This window comes from Ambystoma mexicanum, chromosome 14 (genome assembly GCF_040938575.1).
Source record: "Ambystoma mexicanum isolate Mex_15411 chromosome 14, UKY_AmexF1_1, whole genome shotgun sequence".
Lineage (NCBI taxonomy): Eukaryota > Metazoa > Chordata > Amphibia > Caudata > Ambystomatidae > Ambystoma > Ambystoma mexicanum.
The window spans coordinates 591,213,786-591,232,545 of record NC_090940.1 but is presented as its reverse complement, the minus strand read 5'-3'; the positions used below and the strand labels follow the sequence as shown (position 1 = coordinate 591,232,545).

The 18,760-nt window shown below is 45.6% G+C and overlaps 1 protein-coding gene across 3 annotated transcripts in view; it reads left to right on the top strand.

The window, feature by feature from the left end:
• The window catches only part of GALC (galactosylceramidase), a 271,332-nt gene extending 257,128 nt beyond the window's left edge, over positions 1–14,204 (top strand). For all 3 annotated transcript variants that reach the window (XM_069637935.1, XM_069637936.1, XM_069637938.1), the window contains exons 16-17: positions 7,159–7,235; positions 9,505–14,204. In XM_069637935.1, the coding sequence (XP_069494036.1) occupies positions 7,159–7,235; positions 9,505–9,648 (221 nt within the window). In that variant the 3' untranslated portion in view covers positions 9,649–14,204. The remainder of the gene's footprint in view (positions 1–7,158; positions 7,236–9,504) is intronic.
• Positions 14,205–18,760: the final 4,556 nt, after the last annotated feature.

Below are 18,760 nucleotides of genomic sequence, written 5' to 3'. Positions count from 1 at the left end.
CAATATAAGCTTCAGTAGTGTCCCTTCATGGGTTTTTGACTACACTATTCTAGCTGGCCTACACAAACCTCGGATTCTCTGCCATAGTCATGTACTCAAAGACTTCGAGTAGCTACCCTTCGAAGCCACATTAAACTTCAAAGTTACTTTCAACTCCTACAAAACTCTACCCCTGGCTACACTCATCATTGATTAGCCACATGCGTCCCATCTCAGGAGGGCCCATATCACGGAGACACACATCCTCAGTTCTATGTCATTTTGCCAGCAGGTGAACTTTGTCAAGAAAAAGCTACCAGTGGTGGCATTCTGTTTTGACTGAGTTATTATTTTTTTTCTTTTTTTTTTTTTTTAAACAGGAGTTAGTCCCCACTCCATCCACCTTTCTTTCACAAACAATTTTTCTGATGCTTGTTAATCTGCTTAGATTCACATGCTGTGCATATGGTCCGACATCCCTTGGTAACCGCGGAGTATTGCATCTGGTCTTTCGGGGACTGAATGGGGACTTTGGCATAGGCGTGTCTGTAACACTATCCCTATTGTGACCTGTAGTGTACACAAAATCCATCACGCGCCGAGGACCCTCAGATAATTTGTTTCCACCCAGATAACTGGTCGCCCTATAGCAGAGCTCTTACATAAGAGACATTGTTTATCCTAAACTGACTTGTCAGTTTTCCCCCCCTTTCATTTTTACGCCAAGAACAACTTCCTTGAAGACTGCAGGGGACTTGTCTACGGCTGTGGATTTCGACGCCTACGATCCAGCGGCTGAAGCATCCACGTGACCGGGCCTTCTGCCCGGCCTTTACAGTTGGGAGAGTGGGGTCGGGTGGCCATATTTCCGGTATCTCTTTCCTCTTTCCCCCTCTAAGTCTGGTCATCTTCACCTTTTGCTATGGAAAAGACTCCTTTTAGGTTCTGCCCTAAGTGTAGGGTCAGATACCCGTGGAAGGACGAACACAGGACGTGCAACTCCTGTCTCCCCTTAGATCACGACGAGAAGCAGTGTGCGGCTTGTAAACTCCTTCAGCCTAAGACCCTTAAGGAGCGCCGTGTAAAGCGGTGGGCCGCATACGGTATGCCACAGGTGAATCCCCCACCGCCACACCCACCAAAAGTGACAGGGGCACCTCTGATGACCAAACATCCATTGCGGATGTGATAGACCTCGAGGTGGACACTTCTAGGTCCGCCACGCCCGTCCCAGACCCTTTTAGTCCTGAATCTGATCTCGCTTCAGGGACAACATTCGGAGACAGGGGCGTACCACCACATTCCATTAAGCACACAACCCCTACACCTATTTTTACGGGTATGTTGAAAAAGGTGAAAGCGCCAGCAGGACCGTCGAAAATGGCTGCGGTTTCCTCGGATCGTTCAGATCCAAAGCCTTCCCCGCATCCGTAGCAGTGTCTTGCGACTGGGCATTCCATAACAAACAAGGGCGCTACCCCTAAATCAGGTTTACACATCGAAGCACGGAAATCTGACGATACGATGGTCCCGAAGGCCGCGGTAGGCCCAAAAATCACGACTAGGCCTCAAGGTGAAAAACCGACCGCTAGGCCCTCTAACGCCGTGGAAGCCAGTAAATCTACCGATGGACCTTCGAACCCACTAACTCACGCCGATTCAGCGGTAATCGGACACAGCATCGCGAGAATTACTTCGGCGGTTGGGCTCATTCCTGTTCCGCCGAAAAACATGGGGCAGGCCGCGGACATGTCTTTAGATTCGCCATGGTGCCCCAATTCTCAGGATACCTATGAGGACAGTCAAGAGCCTCTTTCCAACATCCTGAGAGACCATTTTCGGCGCCAAAGGGTGGAAGACAACGCTTTTCCACCCGTAGGCCCTTCTGGGTCCTCTTAATGGACAAGGGAGAAATTTTAAGGGTGTATGGACCGTCTTGAAAGAATTATCAATTTTTCTGAGCATCCTTCCCAGAAAAGATCTCATGGAGAGCCTAATCTTCAATCTGCTTCACATTTCCAAGAAGATCAGCCTTCTTTCCTCGTCCAACAGGAAGACATCGTCTAGATGGATACTTATCGGGACATTTACTGTGAAGATGAAGAACCTTCCTTCCTACAGAATTACGATGAAGAACAGGCGGATGCCACGGACAATTGGGAAGAAACCCAGCAAGTAGGGATGGACCCATGGACGCTTCCCCATCAAGATCAGGACACTGATGTATTGTGCCTGGATTCCCCTCAGTCCACTCCGGCTTGCCACGCCTCGCCTGTAGACGACCAAATGGCCTTCAATACCATGTTAAAGAAGGCAGCTGAGCATTTTCAAATCTCTACTCAAGCGGCAGTGCCTGAGCAGGACTTTGTAGAAGATATTCTTAAGGAGAAACCTCCCTCCAGCCAGGCCATTCCCCTCCTTAATTCTATTAAGAGAAAATTGGCTCCCTCCCTGGTATCACCAGCTGAAAACCGGGCAGTGAACCCGATAGTTGAAAAGTTATTTCAGCAAGCTCCTTTGTACCCTCAATATATTAAAGGGCATGCCACCCCTGATTCTCTGATAGTGACTACCAACCGGAAATGGGCAGGAGTACCCCTTGCTATGGGGGAGGCACCTCCAGATGGAGAATCCAAGAGGTTATATGCCCTAGGTAAACGGGTTACCTCGGCTGCCGCATATACCATGGGTATAGCGAATAACACTACGCTACGGGCGAGTTATGCTGATGCTCAATGGAACCTAGTACAGGAAGGTCTCCAAGAGGTCCCAGAGCCCATCAGGTCCAAGTTTCTCAGTATTGTGGCCGAAGGCAGTCAAGTGAACCAGATTGTAATAAAGAACACGCTGTACACGGCTGAAACAGCAGGCAGGTCTCTGACACAAGGAACCTTACTTAAAAGTCAAACTTTGATTCGTACCTCAGGGTTTAAGCCTGAAACACAGGCCTCTCTGATCAATAAACCAATTGAAGAAGCTAACCTCTTCGGAAAGGCGGTCAATGATGCCCTAGAAACAACCAAAAAAGAGCATGAGACTCTTAGGTCCCTGCAACAAATCACTCAAAGACCCCCCCCCCCCCCCCCCCGAGAGGAAGTAATTCTTCTCTGCGGTCCTTTCGAGGGCATTCCCATGCAAGTCAGAACAACTATGGCACAGGAAACTTTAATACTGGACAAACATCAGAAAGCCCTGCATACTACCCACTAAGGGGCCAGCAACGTGGCAAAGCCAGAGGTAGAGGCCCCAATCCTAGAGGAGCCGCAGCCTCTGGTCAGAAATGACCATCAGATCCAGGTACCCTCCCATGTCACCCCGGTCGCGGGGCGCTTAACATCTTTCCTCACGGCATGGGAAGGGATAACTTCAGACCAGTGGTTCATAAAGACGGTTGCCCACGGGTACTGCGTGTAATTCGCCCGACCTCCACAATTCAGACAACATCGCCTTTCACCGGACCATCTGGAGATCCTGAATCAAGAGGTGGAAGCGCTTCTGGGAAAGGACGCCATAGAAGCTGTCCCTATTCTTCAGGTAAACAAGGGTATTTATTCAGTGTACTTCCTTGTACCCAAAAAGGACCTCACCATGCGCCCTGTTCTAGACCTGCGAACAAGCTCATCAAACCTCATAAGTTTTGTATGTTAACACTACAGGAGGTGATCCCACTGTTGAAACAGGGGGACTACATGGCAACATTGGACATGAAAGATGCATACTTTCATATTTCAATGTTGCCAGCACACAGGAAATATCTAAGTTTCAAGATAGAGGACAAACATTACCAATTGAAGGTACTCCTCTTCGGCATCACCTCTGCGCCAAAGTTGTTTACGAAGGTCCTGGCAGTAGCTGCAGCATACCTGCACAGGTTATCCGTCCCAGTTTACCCTTACCTTGACGACTGGCTCATAACTGGGGACGCGTACGACGCATGCTTTTTGAACACCCAAAAGACCATAGCCATTCTGTTCAGTCTGGGGTTCTCGATCAACCAGAAGAAATCCAGTATAGTCCCCAGTCAAAACCATTTCTGGGAGCTCTAATCCGGACGAAAGATGGCCTTGTCTTCCCCTCCAACGAAAGGGTTCAGAACATGCTTTTTCAGATCCCTCAATATGTAGCCAGTTGGGAGGTGATGGTGCGCAAAGCCATGCGTTTGCTAGGAATTATGGTGTTGCGCATATACTTGGTTCCCCATGCGCGGCTGCGCATGCGTCCCATGCAAGTGTGGCTCAACAGCCAGTGGTGTCAGGCCAACACAATGGGAAGATTTGGTAGTCGTCTCACCAGCCCTCGTTCTCTCTCTGCAGTGGTGGTCAAGAGAAAACTTCTTGAGGGGGAAGACCTTCACCACCCCTGTAGTGGAAGCCACTCTCATGACCGACTCATCTCTCACGGGGTGGTGGGCTCACCTGCTTCAGCAGACAGCACATGGAGTGTGGTCCCCTCAAGTAGCGTCCAACCATATAAATTTACTGGAGCTATTAGCGGTGTTCAAGGCATTAGTCCTTTCAGATGCAACTACAAGGGAAGACAGTGCTGATTCTAACAGACAGTTATTGCCTGAACAAACAGGGGGCACTCACTCTCCAGGGCTATCCTAGCTGTCCCAAAACATTTGGATATGGGCTCTCAGACAGATGTTTCTGTTGTCCCAACATGTTCCAGGTGAACTCAATCTTCTGGCAGAGGTTCTCAGCAGAGATTTTCCTCTACCTGAAGAATAAGAATGGCATCTGCACAAAGACATCATGTCCAACGTCTTCGCAGAATGGGGCTTCCCAGAGATCGACCTGTCCGCAACTCAGGAGAACGCCCAATGCCAAGACTACGCATCCAGGTACCCCCAGGACCGCTCCAAGGGTAACGGTCTCTGGATAACATGGTCAGGGAAATTTGTCTATACTTCCCCGACTCCCCTTCTCAACAAGATAGTGTACAAGATGCACCAGGAACCAGTTACCATGATACTGGTGGCCCCCATGTGGGCCCGCCAACCCTGGTCCGCTCATCTGATGGAGATGTCCCTCTTCCCACCAGTAAAACTACCCTGCCCATACAACATGTTGTCTCAGGACAGGGAGGGAGACCCTACACCCATGCCCACAAACTCTGAACTTAGCAGCTTGGCTCCTGAGGTCATAGAGTTTGGACACCTACAGCTCCCTCAGAGGTGCATGGACATACTCAGGGAAGCTAGAAAACCTAACGCACGTTATTGCTATGCCAGCAAATGGAAACATTTTGTCATCTTGTGTAATTCTAAGGGCATCAATCCCATCGATTGCTCACCCACACACATTGTGCTGTACCTAACCCATCTGTTAGACACTGGGTTGGTCTTCAATTCCCTAAAGGTTCCCATCTGGCTGCTCTTTCAGCCTACACCACATCACAACAAAAGGTGTCATGGGGGAAAATACCGGTGATTAAGGCCTTTATTGAAGGGATTAAGAGGATTTATCCTCCCATTTCTCACCCAGCTCTTGGATGATATTTAAATGTGGTTTTGACCAGGCTCACGGGATCTCGATTTTGAGCCAATGCATAAAGCAAGTCTAAAAGACCTGACTTATAAAACGGCCTTCCTAGTGGCTATCACTTCGATTAGAAGGGTTAGCGAACTACAGGCAGTTTCTGTTCTAGACCCCTTTGTTACAGTCCACAGACTGCGCACTGACCCAAGATTTGTGCCTAAATTCATCTCGAAGTTCCATGTTAACCAATCGATTGAACTACCTACCTTTTTCCAGAATCCCACTAGCATTGCGAAAGAATCCTACACACACTAGATGTGCGCAGGGCAGTCATGTGCTACCTGGAAAGAACTAAACCACTGAGGAAAACAAACCAATTTGTTTCAGTGGCAGCTGGTAGAGAAGGGGATCCTGTCTCTAAATCAGCTATTGGAAGGTGGATTGTCAAATGCATCACACTGTTACACTCTTGCTAAGAGAGAACTGCCCTTCAAGCCTAGAGCACATTCTACTCTGGGCAGTGGGGCATCCATTGCAAATGTTCCCCTTGAGTCCATTTGCAAAGCGGCAACCTGGAGTTCTGTACACACCTTACTAAACACTATTGCCTAGACTCATTCTAGGTCTGGTTCTCAGGTGGGACAAGCAGTACTATGACATCTTTTCTCTGATGTTCCTTCTCACAACCCACCTCCAACTCTGGGTACTGCTTGCTAGTCTATGCACAGCATGTGATTCTAAGCAGATTAACAAGCATCAGAAGACATGCATTACTTACAATCATCAGAAATGTTATTATGGTATCTGCTTAGATGCACATGCGCCCTCCCTACTTCCCCGCTCGGGGTGGAAGGAACATAGACTCTTCCTACTTCTCTCTTCTTCATGTACTCACTCACAAGATTTTGGGTACACTATATGTCATGATAGGGATAGTGTTACAGACACGCCTATGCCGACGTCCCCGAAAGACGAGATGCAATACTCTGCGGTTACCACTGAATGTCGGACCATATGCACTGCATGTGAATCTAAGCATATACAATCATCAGAAATGCTATTACGGTAGTAATGCATGTCTTACCCTTATTGTTTAACCTACTTTATGCAGAGTAAATTAGAATGCAGCCTTCAGCGGTTTTCACCTTCCGGAATGTTTGCCTAATACAAAGTCCTCCGATTAGAAAACAAATACCTGTCTGACTGAACAAGCCTCGACTCAGTCCTTCCTAATTGCTGAGGCCGTAACATGTCTGCAGATGCTTGTGATCTCGTGCAGAAGGGATGTGCCCTCCCAGTTCGCACTGGACTGCCCCTTTGGGGGTGGAACCAAGCCTGATTTTCATATGATCTTTCCCCTTTCTGTAATGGCTCGGCAGGCGAAGAACGGTGGTGTGGAGGGTTGCCCAGAGCAATTCCAGCCGTTATGATTAATTCTAAACCTTCTCGCCATCACCACTTTGTTTAGCAGGAAGAAGGAGCAAGCTTAGAAATAGCGAACTTTGTTCTTCCTCCTTCCTCTCCTTCTGCCAGTACCTCCTCTTCTCAAATGCCTAACCTCTTTACTGTGTCTGATTCCCATCTTTAGTAATGCTTTACTCTAAAGCCAAGTGTTGCTGCTGCTTAACGAGTTTGGAGATCTCTGCGTTCTTTATACTACAGAAATTGAACCTTTAAGTACATTGTATTTTGGTTGCAGTTGGAAAGATTGTCCTGCGGAAAGGGCTGTCCGGGGTCCAAGCCGGCTCGTGGCACACACTCACTCTGAAGATTGAGGTAAGTGAAGCCAAGAGGGCAGTATAAGCATGAAGTATTGGAAACAAGTTATTAGTCGTATCAAAGGTCTGGATCTCAGCAAATTGTCAGGGGGAACACCCATTAGACCACGAATATCATAGCAGACTGGGGGAGAGCACTTGCAACATGGAGGAAGAAGTATAGATGGATGGATTTATAAAAGTGGTGGAAAGATGTACAGGATACAATTTTTAAATGGCACTGGGCTAGATATAAAATACCTGAAAAGAAGAGATTAAACAATAACAGAGGAGTACACTGCTGAAGATTAGAAACCCGGGGGTGGGGGGGGTCTAGGGGGTATGGTACAAGGGACTGCTGGTGGGGGGAGCGTGCGCAGAGAATTAGACCCATGTAGTTAGTCATCAAATGCTCCCAGCTGAAGGTTAAAAGGATATTGCAAGGTATTTTGCAGGGCCATGAACTTATGAAGGCACAAGACTGGCATATGGACCCGGGAAGCCTTGTCTGCAGGCAGTCCAATTTGAAGTCCTTTATTTTATGTGTATGGCATAGGATTGCCACCCTTTCACTTCTCGAATGCAGTGTGAACCACTGTAAGTCGCCAAGCATTAGTGGGTACTGAGACCCCCCCCCGCTTCGCATTAAGGCCTGTGTGCTTGTACGTGTGGGGGGCGACTCAGGGTCGAGCCCAACCACAAGCTACATGATGTTCGAAACCAGTGCAAGTATGGGGGCGAGTAAGTCTGCCCCCTCAAGCCTGGGGGCAGGGCAGGTTACTGCCGCATAGCTTGTGCTGCCACACCTTACATCTGTTTTGAAGCCTTCGGGCCTTGCAAGCTTAGACAAGCAGTGTTTGGCCCTTGTTGATAACATTGCAGTGCAGTGTGTACCTTAGTATAATCCCTCAGTCAGGCTAGCCACTACCATGGAGCATTTCTGAGACCTGCCAGCACAGTTCACAGAGCCCGGAGGCCGCGTCTCTCAATGCATGTGAAGGTCTCCCCGTTTAAGGATGGGGAAGCAGCTTTTATAGGTTTGGTCTGCATTGGCGGAGAAGTCAATAAAATCGATTTAGATGCTTCTGGAAATGTCAAGCCTGGGCCATCCATCCAATCCCGGATAGACACAGTAGGGGTTGGAAGAGGTGAAGAAAGGGGGAATAAGAGAACACCACCAAAATAGATGAAGGCAGAGAAGTGGGGAGAAGAAGAAATGGGAATTGAGGGAGGGGCAGCAGGAAGTCCCTTCGAGGGAGAGGGCAGATAGAGTAAAAGGAACGCAAGCCTATTTAATATCTGAGAGAAGTGGGTGGGGGAACACATGTGGTGGAACGTCGAGAAGGTTCGATGACAGCCAGCTCGAAGACTAGGACTGGTGCCAGGCCCATAGGCACGATGGGTGACAAGCGGGGAGAGAACCAGGGCTTTGTAGATCATAGGTCTAGGACCCTAAGGGAGGGAAGAGCCACTCAACCATCAAGGCATCATTCAACAGAGTGTTTCTGTACAGGAGACTTGAGTGCCACTGGGGTGCAACCGAGAAGAGGCTTTTATAGGAACCTTTTGGATTAAAAGGGGTCTGAATGGCAAGAGGTTTTTTTGACTGTCCAGCATTGCACATAGTCAAAAATAAACCTTGTCAAAGAAATATTTGAGTTGTCTTCTGAGGAGCCCACTAGGCTGTGTGACAGTACCCTAATGTGTCAAGAATTTGGTCCAGATTGCCATTTATATTTTCCAGTACAATTTTTGTATCCCCTTTAAAGACTGCTGGATATTTACATAAAACTAGGTAGGATAGTTCTACTGCTGAATGAGGGCAGGGTCCTGTGGATGCATCATGCAATATATAACCTCTCAAATAAAGGTAGCCTGGAGCTACTGCACTGTGTACTGCCTCTTGTGCACACACCCCACCCAATGAGCAGATGACAAACCTCTTTAGGATTTTTAGAAGGTGTGTCGGAACAGGTATGTACCACAACGACATATAGCCATTCTGTGCTGTGAACATCTCCTCCCCTCACCATCATGGGTAGATCTACCACCAGGGCACAGGGAAAGGTTGGCAGCTATAGAAGTATGTGGAAGGTAAACTGAAATACAGCATTTACTAGACAAAAAGAAACCGGTTTTAGTTTATAGAGCTGGTTGTGTTCTGCCTTGACTGGAAATAAATCTCTCTTGGTGTTCGGCTGCCATTTTGTGGATGTAGACCATGGATTTACGTATGCGGAAATCAGTAGCTATTACTTTTCTTTTAACATACATTTTGCTCTCCGCAGGGCCTGTATGCGTCGGGGATGTTGAACGGTTATCCGCTCTGGAAGAAGATGCTAGTGATTGGCCCGCTCCATGGTTGGGCAGCGATCGGAACAAGCGCTCTGGAATTTGCACAATTTGACAACTTTTCCATAGAAGCCAGTTAACCCTTGTGCACACTTTCTTTGGGGGCGATTCCACAGGGAAGGAGCACCTGTGCCTCAACAAAGTTGAAACACTCCATGAATTCTGTTGGTCCACAATGAGACATGTGATCACAAAGGTGGGACAGTGGTGCCGACACATGTCAGGACTAAGCTATTTAGGTAGGCGGGAGACATGCGATCATTACTTGTGCAGATGTCAATTAAATGGATGCCCAACTTTAATGGCTCGGACATGAGCCATGAGGGTGTTCTTACCTGTGATTGGTTGGACACATCAGTGTATGTTGGCTGTTTAAACTCATTTTTATCTCTTGGTTCAGTAGTGAAAAATGTCTTGGTGGATACATTGCATTACAGATGTTTTGGACTACAACTCCCATGATCTTTCACCACTGACTAAGCTACTGGACTCCACAGTCTAAACCATCACAATAATGAATAATCAGAAGCCTAACACATGGAAGATGTTCTGAAAATAATTGAAGTCTGGTTTGAAGGGTGAAACGAGCTCTATCTTGAATTCTCAAATATTCAGTGGCGTCTCCCATGACTCGAACACGTTTTTTTTTTTTTTCTATTCTTGTGCAACATTTTCTTTAATTTCTCTATAGCCTGCTCTGTACCGTTGTGATACTCTGTCTCCATGGTACAGGAACTGCTGTTTGGAATAGTGGTTTCAGATCATGGAGAATAATCTATTAAAGTGTGGGAGGTTGTAATTGTGAATAAACGCTATAAGGACCTATTTATTCTAACTGCAAGAAATGTTGTGGAGTTTGAAAGCATCGCCTATCATTAGGAGCATGTTGGTAATGGAAAACCAGGTGGTTAATTGCCAAATACTGCCTCTCTTACCACTGCATCTGAATGTGGGTTTGGAGAACCATTGGACATAAATCCCGACTGGTTGTGAGTAGATATTGCCTCTTCTCACAGTGGCGGTAACAATGCCGGCAGTGTTCCTGTATGCAGCACTAACGCCACTCCCCAAGGACGTGGGGAGAAAGTAAAGGCCATAGTCGGAGGGTGAACTACCATTACCAGTGGTGGTAACACTTGTTCAGCTTAGCGGTACTAGCATCAAACTCTTGTGGGCCTCTCGCCCCCTCATCATTTGACTCTCCAGGGAGTAAACATTCCACACGTTGCGTTTTCTGCTGGCATCTCTCAAACGTGTAAGCACTTCTATTTATTATGGGGGAACCCGGAAGTCCTCAGCAGCCTTAACCCTTCCTCATATGCCCTGGGATTGCTTAAAGGAAGAGACTGGTACACAGTACAGTCCCTGCCTCTACACATGGACTTGTCCTTCTGTTTTGTATCCACCATGGAGCGCTCGCTGAGATCTTTCCCGTGCCTGCCCAGCTTTTTCCCTCAAGGTCTTCTTTTAACAGTACTTTGCGAATCCTTTACAGCTTCCTCTTTGAACCTCTTGTTCTCCTGTCATGCCATGGTGGTAGAAGGGTTTCGATTTTAGGGGGCTAAATTGAAGCATGTGACCCCAACAATCCATGTCCTTAATGACTTGAGCCCAGTTCCCGAAAGCATATTTTCAGGGTATGACCCAACGAGAGATTGTTCAAAAGCTGCTTGAAATATTGGCAGTTCATTTTTGTTTCACGCCACCATGGAGTAAATCAAGGCATTTCTTTACCTCTGAGCATGGCCGCCGTGCTCCCGAGGCTCTTAGAAGAAAAGCACAGGGCTAGCGGGGGCTGCACATTACATGTAAGCGTGTTGGCTATGAACCAGTGGTTGAAACCGCAAACAGTAGCATACACCAATGTCCCTTCTGCTTTTCTCCATACTATATGGGTTTCAATCCCAGTGGACGCCCAGACAGTATGGAGTGAAGGGGACTATGGATTGGGAGTAAATAACTCACTATAGTGAGTAACCTTTTTCTGGTGCCTCTATGCAATGTATCAGTCAAGATTCCTGAACATTCAAGTGGACAAACTCAAGACTCAGAAATGCCCCTTCCACTTGGGAATTGATGCTAAGGAATGTGAAATGTCATGCTCTGTGTCCCCTTGCTTTTGCAAGGTGTATACCACTGCGTGTTCTGCTGAAAATGAATCTCTTTTCCTCACGAAAAGCATGCGCAGTGTTGCTATGCGTATTTGTAAACCACCTCCATCCGGGTCACCTAAGCACTGAACCAGCAGTGGACCACAACAGAGCAGCGTGGAAGGAAGGGAATTTACATTAAAAGGTTTTGAATCTTTTCCTAAACTTCAGGAGGTTATATTAGACATTGGTGATCTATGACAAAGCATTCCAAATCTTTGTAGCTAGCACTTGGAAGGATTGCCCCGTCGCACATAACCATCTGAAACGCCATTCAGACAGAAGTGAAGCATTAGATGATCAAAGATGTGGCGCTTTGAAACACTATTCAGTTGTATAAGCACCTAACAAATTCTCAATAAAATAAAGTCCTGTGGGGGGAATGCGGTATAAATATTCTGGAAAGATATTTGGCACCAGTTTTCTGTAGAGTTCTATGATATTCTGCACTTGGCGTTCTTCCCTTTTTTGATATCTATCCTCGTGCACCTCATGGCTAACGTGTAATGTCTGTGAGTTGCAAATGAACTTTCACTGTTCAGGTGATCTGCAGAGCTGTGTTGTGGTACAATTGGATGCGCTCTTTAGAACGATTGCTCTCCATGGCCTAGTGTGCCTCGAGGAGGTATTGACCGTATCCACCTGCACACTTGATTCTATAACCCTAACTAGGGTCTCCCTCAGGTTTGATTCTGTGCTGTCCCGAGAAGACCTAGAGGAGTTTGGAAGGGAAGGTCCCCGGCAGCGGTGAGGACTGGTAAGCAAAGGAAACATGCATGCGATTGGGGTTTTGCAATCAACTTCCTTGACAAGTGCCCCATCCTTACTCCACTATGGTCTGAAATACCGAGTGAGTAGCTTGGACTTTTACCTTTCTGTGCCTTTCCTTGCTGGATTGAAACCCTTATGTATTCACGAAGTATACTGTCATTTTATACACGTTGTACAAAATGAAGGGTTGAGCATCGACAGTAGTGCCTAGTTCTTACATCAATTTAAGATATTCGTAAAAGAGAGAAGACCTTAAAAAAGTGCAGTTTTAAGTCGTACCACCTTCATTCTTTCCCGACGCTTCTGGAACGAAGTTAACTGTAAAGTGCCTTTTACTAATCTACCTCTTATGAACATATACCAAAAATCACTGGGGCATTGTTTCTGGGAACCTCCCACATTGTTGGCGTGTTCCGTATTTAGTCAAAGTTATTTCAAATAACCGTTCCTCCTGTCTAATTACAACGCCTTTGATTGCACACTATTCACCCACAGCTGAACTTCTTTTGAAACTTCCCTTGGTTTATCTAATCTTGCTTTGTTTTGATCTGCTTCAGTGGTATCCATTTACTTATTGGAAGACGATCCTTTATTTTAACATTGTTTGACCAAAAAGATGTACATTTATTTTATAGTAATTTCTAAGAATGTTGAATAATGCCAGACATAATATTGATGGGTCACTCCCTCACTGTGGTCTTCTGGAGAAATTTCCCCAGAACCATTTGTATAGTTATTTAAACAAGAAATTGGTACCAACACTACTTCATGCCCAACTTTGTGTCCTGCCAGCGTGGAGACAGGAAATCAGTGCTGCTTGAAGGTGAAAAGGGTGAGTCTGTGTTATCTATTGAGATCTCCTTTTATGCCAGAATTCGTATGTTGAAGTGAATAACTTGTTTTCTACATTAATGAGCTCCCATTTTACCAATGTTAAGTGCTACCTGATAAAGCTGAGCTCAGCAGATGGGTCGCAAAAGGGGTGGGTGTCTTGAGCCAAAACTCCTACTGGAAAAGTGTTCCTGTGGCACATTGGGTTTAAACTGGGGCTTCATCAGATGGGCTGGTGTCACGTTAATGCAGGAAGTGTTGAGTGCAGACAGTCAATCTTGAGTCTGCAACAGCCTTCTGAACGGCTTGCTGGGCTCTTTGCCCTAACAGAATGAGCCCTGGCACTTCCAATGGGAAGGTAGGGCCTGCCACGTTGGGACATCCACCAATACTTCACTTGTTCATGTGGCTTCTTCCTGTAGCCCTGGTTATTCCTTACTCCTTCCTGGGAATGGCTCCATTGAATGAGGAGCAATTTCTATTTCAACGATGATGCTGGCAATGCTGCTGGTTTCAGACCTCCTCCCAGGGGTGAATATCTTTATTAACTAAAACCTTTGGTATTGCGGATGGGGGTGCACACTGTATGTCTTTCTGTAGTTATTCATTTAAAATAAATGTATTAAGTTAATTTATATCTTTTTAGATGATGCATATGTAGCACGAAATGCAGCTGCTTACTTTATGAATGAGTTAATAAATGAATCAAGAGGAACTACTGATGCAAGTTAGGTTTGCGCCTGATTAATGTTTCGAAATTTAAATGTATTGTAAATAAATCAAATTAAACTGAATGCTTGTAGAATCAGAGTGCAACAAATTGGACTATAATATGCCACTACTTATGACTTTGCAAGGAGCCAGTAAAATTGTTTTACAAACTACATGTGGGCTGAATGCTTTTTTGCAACTGCTGAATCTTTGTGTCGTTGAGCTGTTCTATCGTAAGGGTGGTGGCTTTCAGAGGTCACTCGTGCCCACATCCACACAGCCCTTATGCGGACCTGCAGGGCCCATCACTCTGCAACCATGGCTTCATAAAGGTGGTGACAAGGACTCAGCCTATATGATGCTTTTATTTGTTCTTAAATGTGGCATTGGAAAATGAGAGAAGCTGATCCATCTGTCAAAGCAACCAATACAGACTACATCACCAAAAGCTTAGAACGTGGGTAAATGTTCTGACAACTGAGCAAACCCATCTCCTTCATGGCTATTCCCATGGCACCCAAGCGTTAATTGCCCCGGGTCTTTTTCTTGTGTATTATGCTAATGGGTTTACCTGGGTGCTCCCAAATGTGCAGAGTAAAATCTGTAGGGACTGGAAACCCAGCCAATCATCTTCTGTTCAGCACTTTATGCCTGTGTTGAGATCTCTTCACTGGCTTCTCTTTAGCCAGTGGGATATATGTTGAATCTCCTTTGTATACTCTGAAATATCATACACACCACAAGTCCTACCATTTTTCGTTCCAGAATCATTCTGTACTTCGCTTATAGGTCTTAACAATCAAGCAATAATAGACCTGCTACATTTTCTTAATTTGAACGTGTACAAATAGCCTCTGTTTCCGCATATGACGTATCAATAATCTGACATATCCTTCCTGGAGCTCCTGAGAAATATTGCAGGGAACCGTGCCTTTTAAAAAAAAGCCATACAAATCCTATTCCTTTCACACCCTGGGGTTCATCTGATAACTTGAGACAAAATGTAATGTTGTACCAAACAAAGGTTTATTGTAACAAAATGGCTGGGGTGTGGGAAAAGAAAGTGAAACCAAATGTAGATTTGTTTCTTTAGAGAGGCACGGTGGGAGGAAAACTGATTGATTAACGATAGCAAATGGTTTATACGGCTCCGTCCGTGCCAGTCTCTGCAAGTGTTGTTACCTTGAAGGGATATGTTCTACATATTAGTTTGTGGTCAGATTGGATTTCTCCTGCAAGTGAAACCAAGTCTTCAACCATTACCAAATTCTTTTTTTTGTGAAGTTCCACAAACAAATGTTTGAGTTTGCTGGGTCTTGGTTCCTGAGATCCTCAAGCAAAACAGTCTCCTTTCGTTTTGGCTGTGCTGACCATGGAATCCGTTGGTGGATGAGGTTGTTGATTGATGGTTCTTCATTGTAGATAATCGTTGAGATCTTTGCTGTTAGCGTCGGGTGTTTTTCAGACACCCCGCCAAGGTCAAGGCTGCATGTGCTAAACTGGGAGCCAGCTAAGTGATCTCCTGTGTCTTTCCCCTTGGGTTCAGTTTTGCTGGCGCACACCACAGGTGCTGCTCTCGCCAGAGATTTTTCATCCCCAGACTGACATCTCCAGGAAACTCAGTGTTTGTAGGTTCCTTACAAAGTCTCTGGGATCACAATCTTGTGATTGCTAGGAAACATTCTTTATTTTCTTTGGTGAGATTACCAGTTCCACCTGCTGTGGAGTATGCCCCTCTGCTAGCTTGCTGATCGCCCCTCCCTCCCCTACCAGTCTCTAACCCCAGGACAATTTTACTTCAAACTGTCCTTGTAACCCGGCTTCACCCTAACTTGAGATCCACTAGTTCTCGTGTCCATCGCTCAACTCCCTTTCTAGCCATTTTGGCTTTGCCAAAGATGATTTTTCTCCATGGACCTCCCTGTTCACCACTACCTTCGGCCTCTTTACTATGGCTTTCATGGTCTCGGCTTCCTCTACTCCACTTCTTTTCTTTCCTCTACTCTCCTCCTTTCTCCCTCTGCATGAGTTTAGCCTTTTTCACCTCCTTGCCTTGGTTTTGCTTCTTCCTTTCTCCTCCTGGCCCCGCCCTTCTCCATTCTTTCCCTCCTTCCGCCTACATTCTCACATTCCTATTTCGGAGTTTGACCTACGATACAATACATAGAAATGCCCGGCAAATAGCCCACCTTAGGGGATTGCCCAATCGTGCGTATATACACTCTCGAGCCCTTAACCATCCCACATTACATTGTGCAGTAACTTTAAATTCCCCAAATCTGCCTTGATAACACAATTATCACAAAGCCTTCGGACATGCTTAACCATGATCCATCTAATAGTTCTGACATGCACCTGTGCTACTACAAAACATTCCTTCCCTGCTGCAACCCTCCCTCCCTGTATTTGTAGCATCCATTTCCCTCGTCTTCATCTCTTCCTCTCCTCCCCATTGATGTCCGTTCCTCCAGGCAATTAGTGGCTGGATACCCAGGGACGTCATTTGGGGGTTGCCAGGGGTCGCAGTTGCTACCCCTGAGGTCTCCCTTGCTACCCCTGTGGTCTCCTTTGCTACCCCTAGGAAAAAAAGATGTTTTTTAAACTTTTTTAAACAACTTTTTTTTTTTAATGTAAGCTCCTGGGTGGTGGCCAGTGTCATGTGCCTCTTTATTTTTGGAGTGGCTGACCTTCTTGTGCAGGGCCCTTAAAATTTATTTTTCAAAAAATAACGGGGTTCCACAATTGAGCAGTGACGCTAAATAAGAAGGAATAGGAATAACACATAATTTGTCTTTCTGGAACTCTATGAGTCTAGTAATTATTGGCTAAAGGTTTAGGCACACTTCAGGTGGTGAGTCACTGATTTAGCCTGTTCTTAAACACCTCAACTCAGCCTTTCACCCTTCTGAGGTCGATAAATAAATAAGTACCAACACAGGTTGGATGATATTGTATGTATAGTTGATCTATATGAAGCGCTTAAGCGTAAGTGCTGTATGATAACATATCATTTGGCCTTGGACGTCTGCTTGCATTCACAGTAATTTGGTAATATGGCCCTATACACACTGACACTAACGATTCATATGGTGATCCATTCTTGCATGAAATGTATATAACATTATAGTGCTATCACCACCATATTTTATGTAGTATACTCAATATGTGATGTCCCTTCCTGTTTTGTCAAGGGGTGAAAGGTCGTGTTCCATTGCTTCCTGTCATGTCACTTCGAGGTGGGGGGTCAAATGACATCACTTCCGGTGATGTCATCAGAGGGTAAAGGTCCTGTGATGTCACTTCCGCTACCCCTGGCATTTTGGTGAAATGACGTCCCTGTGGATACCCCTGCAGGGTTCTAAATTGAGGGGAACTGGGAGCCATTTAGCTCCTGCTTATAGCGTGGGAGAGCCTGGTTAGCCTGAAACAGCTACCAGAAGCTACTTTTGTCTCCTAGGGCCAACTGGTGCCTTCCAAACATGTAAACGTGACAAACATTTAGTATTTGAGAAAGTTAATAAATCATTTTAACTCCTCAAATACACATTTAAACACAATGGTTCATAAAAAATGGATACAATCAAAGGGGCATTTCTGGTAGCTCTTGGTCCCCCTGCGGTATCTCCTGCCTACTGGGTGATGCAAGACCCCAAGGAGATGGTTTTAGCTCCTGTCCATTGAATCTCAATTTTGAACCCTGCCCTGCCGGGGGCATAGTACGACATTCAACCAACAATCCTAGATGCTCAAAAAATATTATGGCAGTGATTTGGTGCAGTATAAAATCTCATTAATGATAGTACAGTAGGATGTAGCACATTCACCCTAAAGACAAACATACCTAGGCACCCTTGAGCTAATAAACCTTCAACAGTTGTCTTTAAAATGGCTCTCCATATTCTTAGTGTCAAGGCTATGCATTGATGGAATTCACTGCAAACCCATTGTTTTTTTAAATGTTGTTTTCTTAATGTGTTTTTATTCTTTTCTTCAAACACCATTACTGCTATATTTTGCTGCACATTTATAATTGCATGGTTGGAGCCTGTCATCACTCATGGTTAAGTGTTGAATGTATGTAAATATGTTCTATGTACATCGTTTGGGCGTAAGCGCTTTATAAATAACAAATCATTAAGAGTTCCTCAACATGCATCAAAATAAATATAAATTGTACAGATCCATCCAAATGAGCCGTCACCATGACAACAAGGAATAAGAGGAATTGAAGACCCAATTTTGTAGAATATACACAGTTACTTGTGAATGCTTACCAGGGTGAGATAAACTTAAGCAGCCTAATTAGGCTTGCTGCTTGGATGTGAATACACGTGGATACACAGTGAGGGTGCTGATGTGCCATACCCAGGAGCAAAGACTTACTAAACACATTTGGGATCATGTTGACCACATCTCTGCCAGGGTGTTTGTATGCCAGAGGTTTCCATCAAACGCTCATTGAACACATCACAGATTACTACAGATAACGCCTTTATGGCCAAATAGATACTTCCTCTCCCACCTACTGGACAAAATGGTGGTGTCCCTCAAAATAATAATCGTTGATCTTAATTGAGTATGAACCTTGGAGGAGGTAAGAATTGGCTAAGCCTAAAATAGTATAGAATAGTTTTTGGAGCTGCTCTCAATTCCGCAGGGGATACAGCAGTCTCTGGAAGACGCTTGATAACGTCCAGTTGCTGATGCTTTTGAAGATCAGAGCCACTGA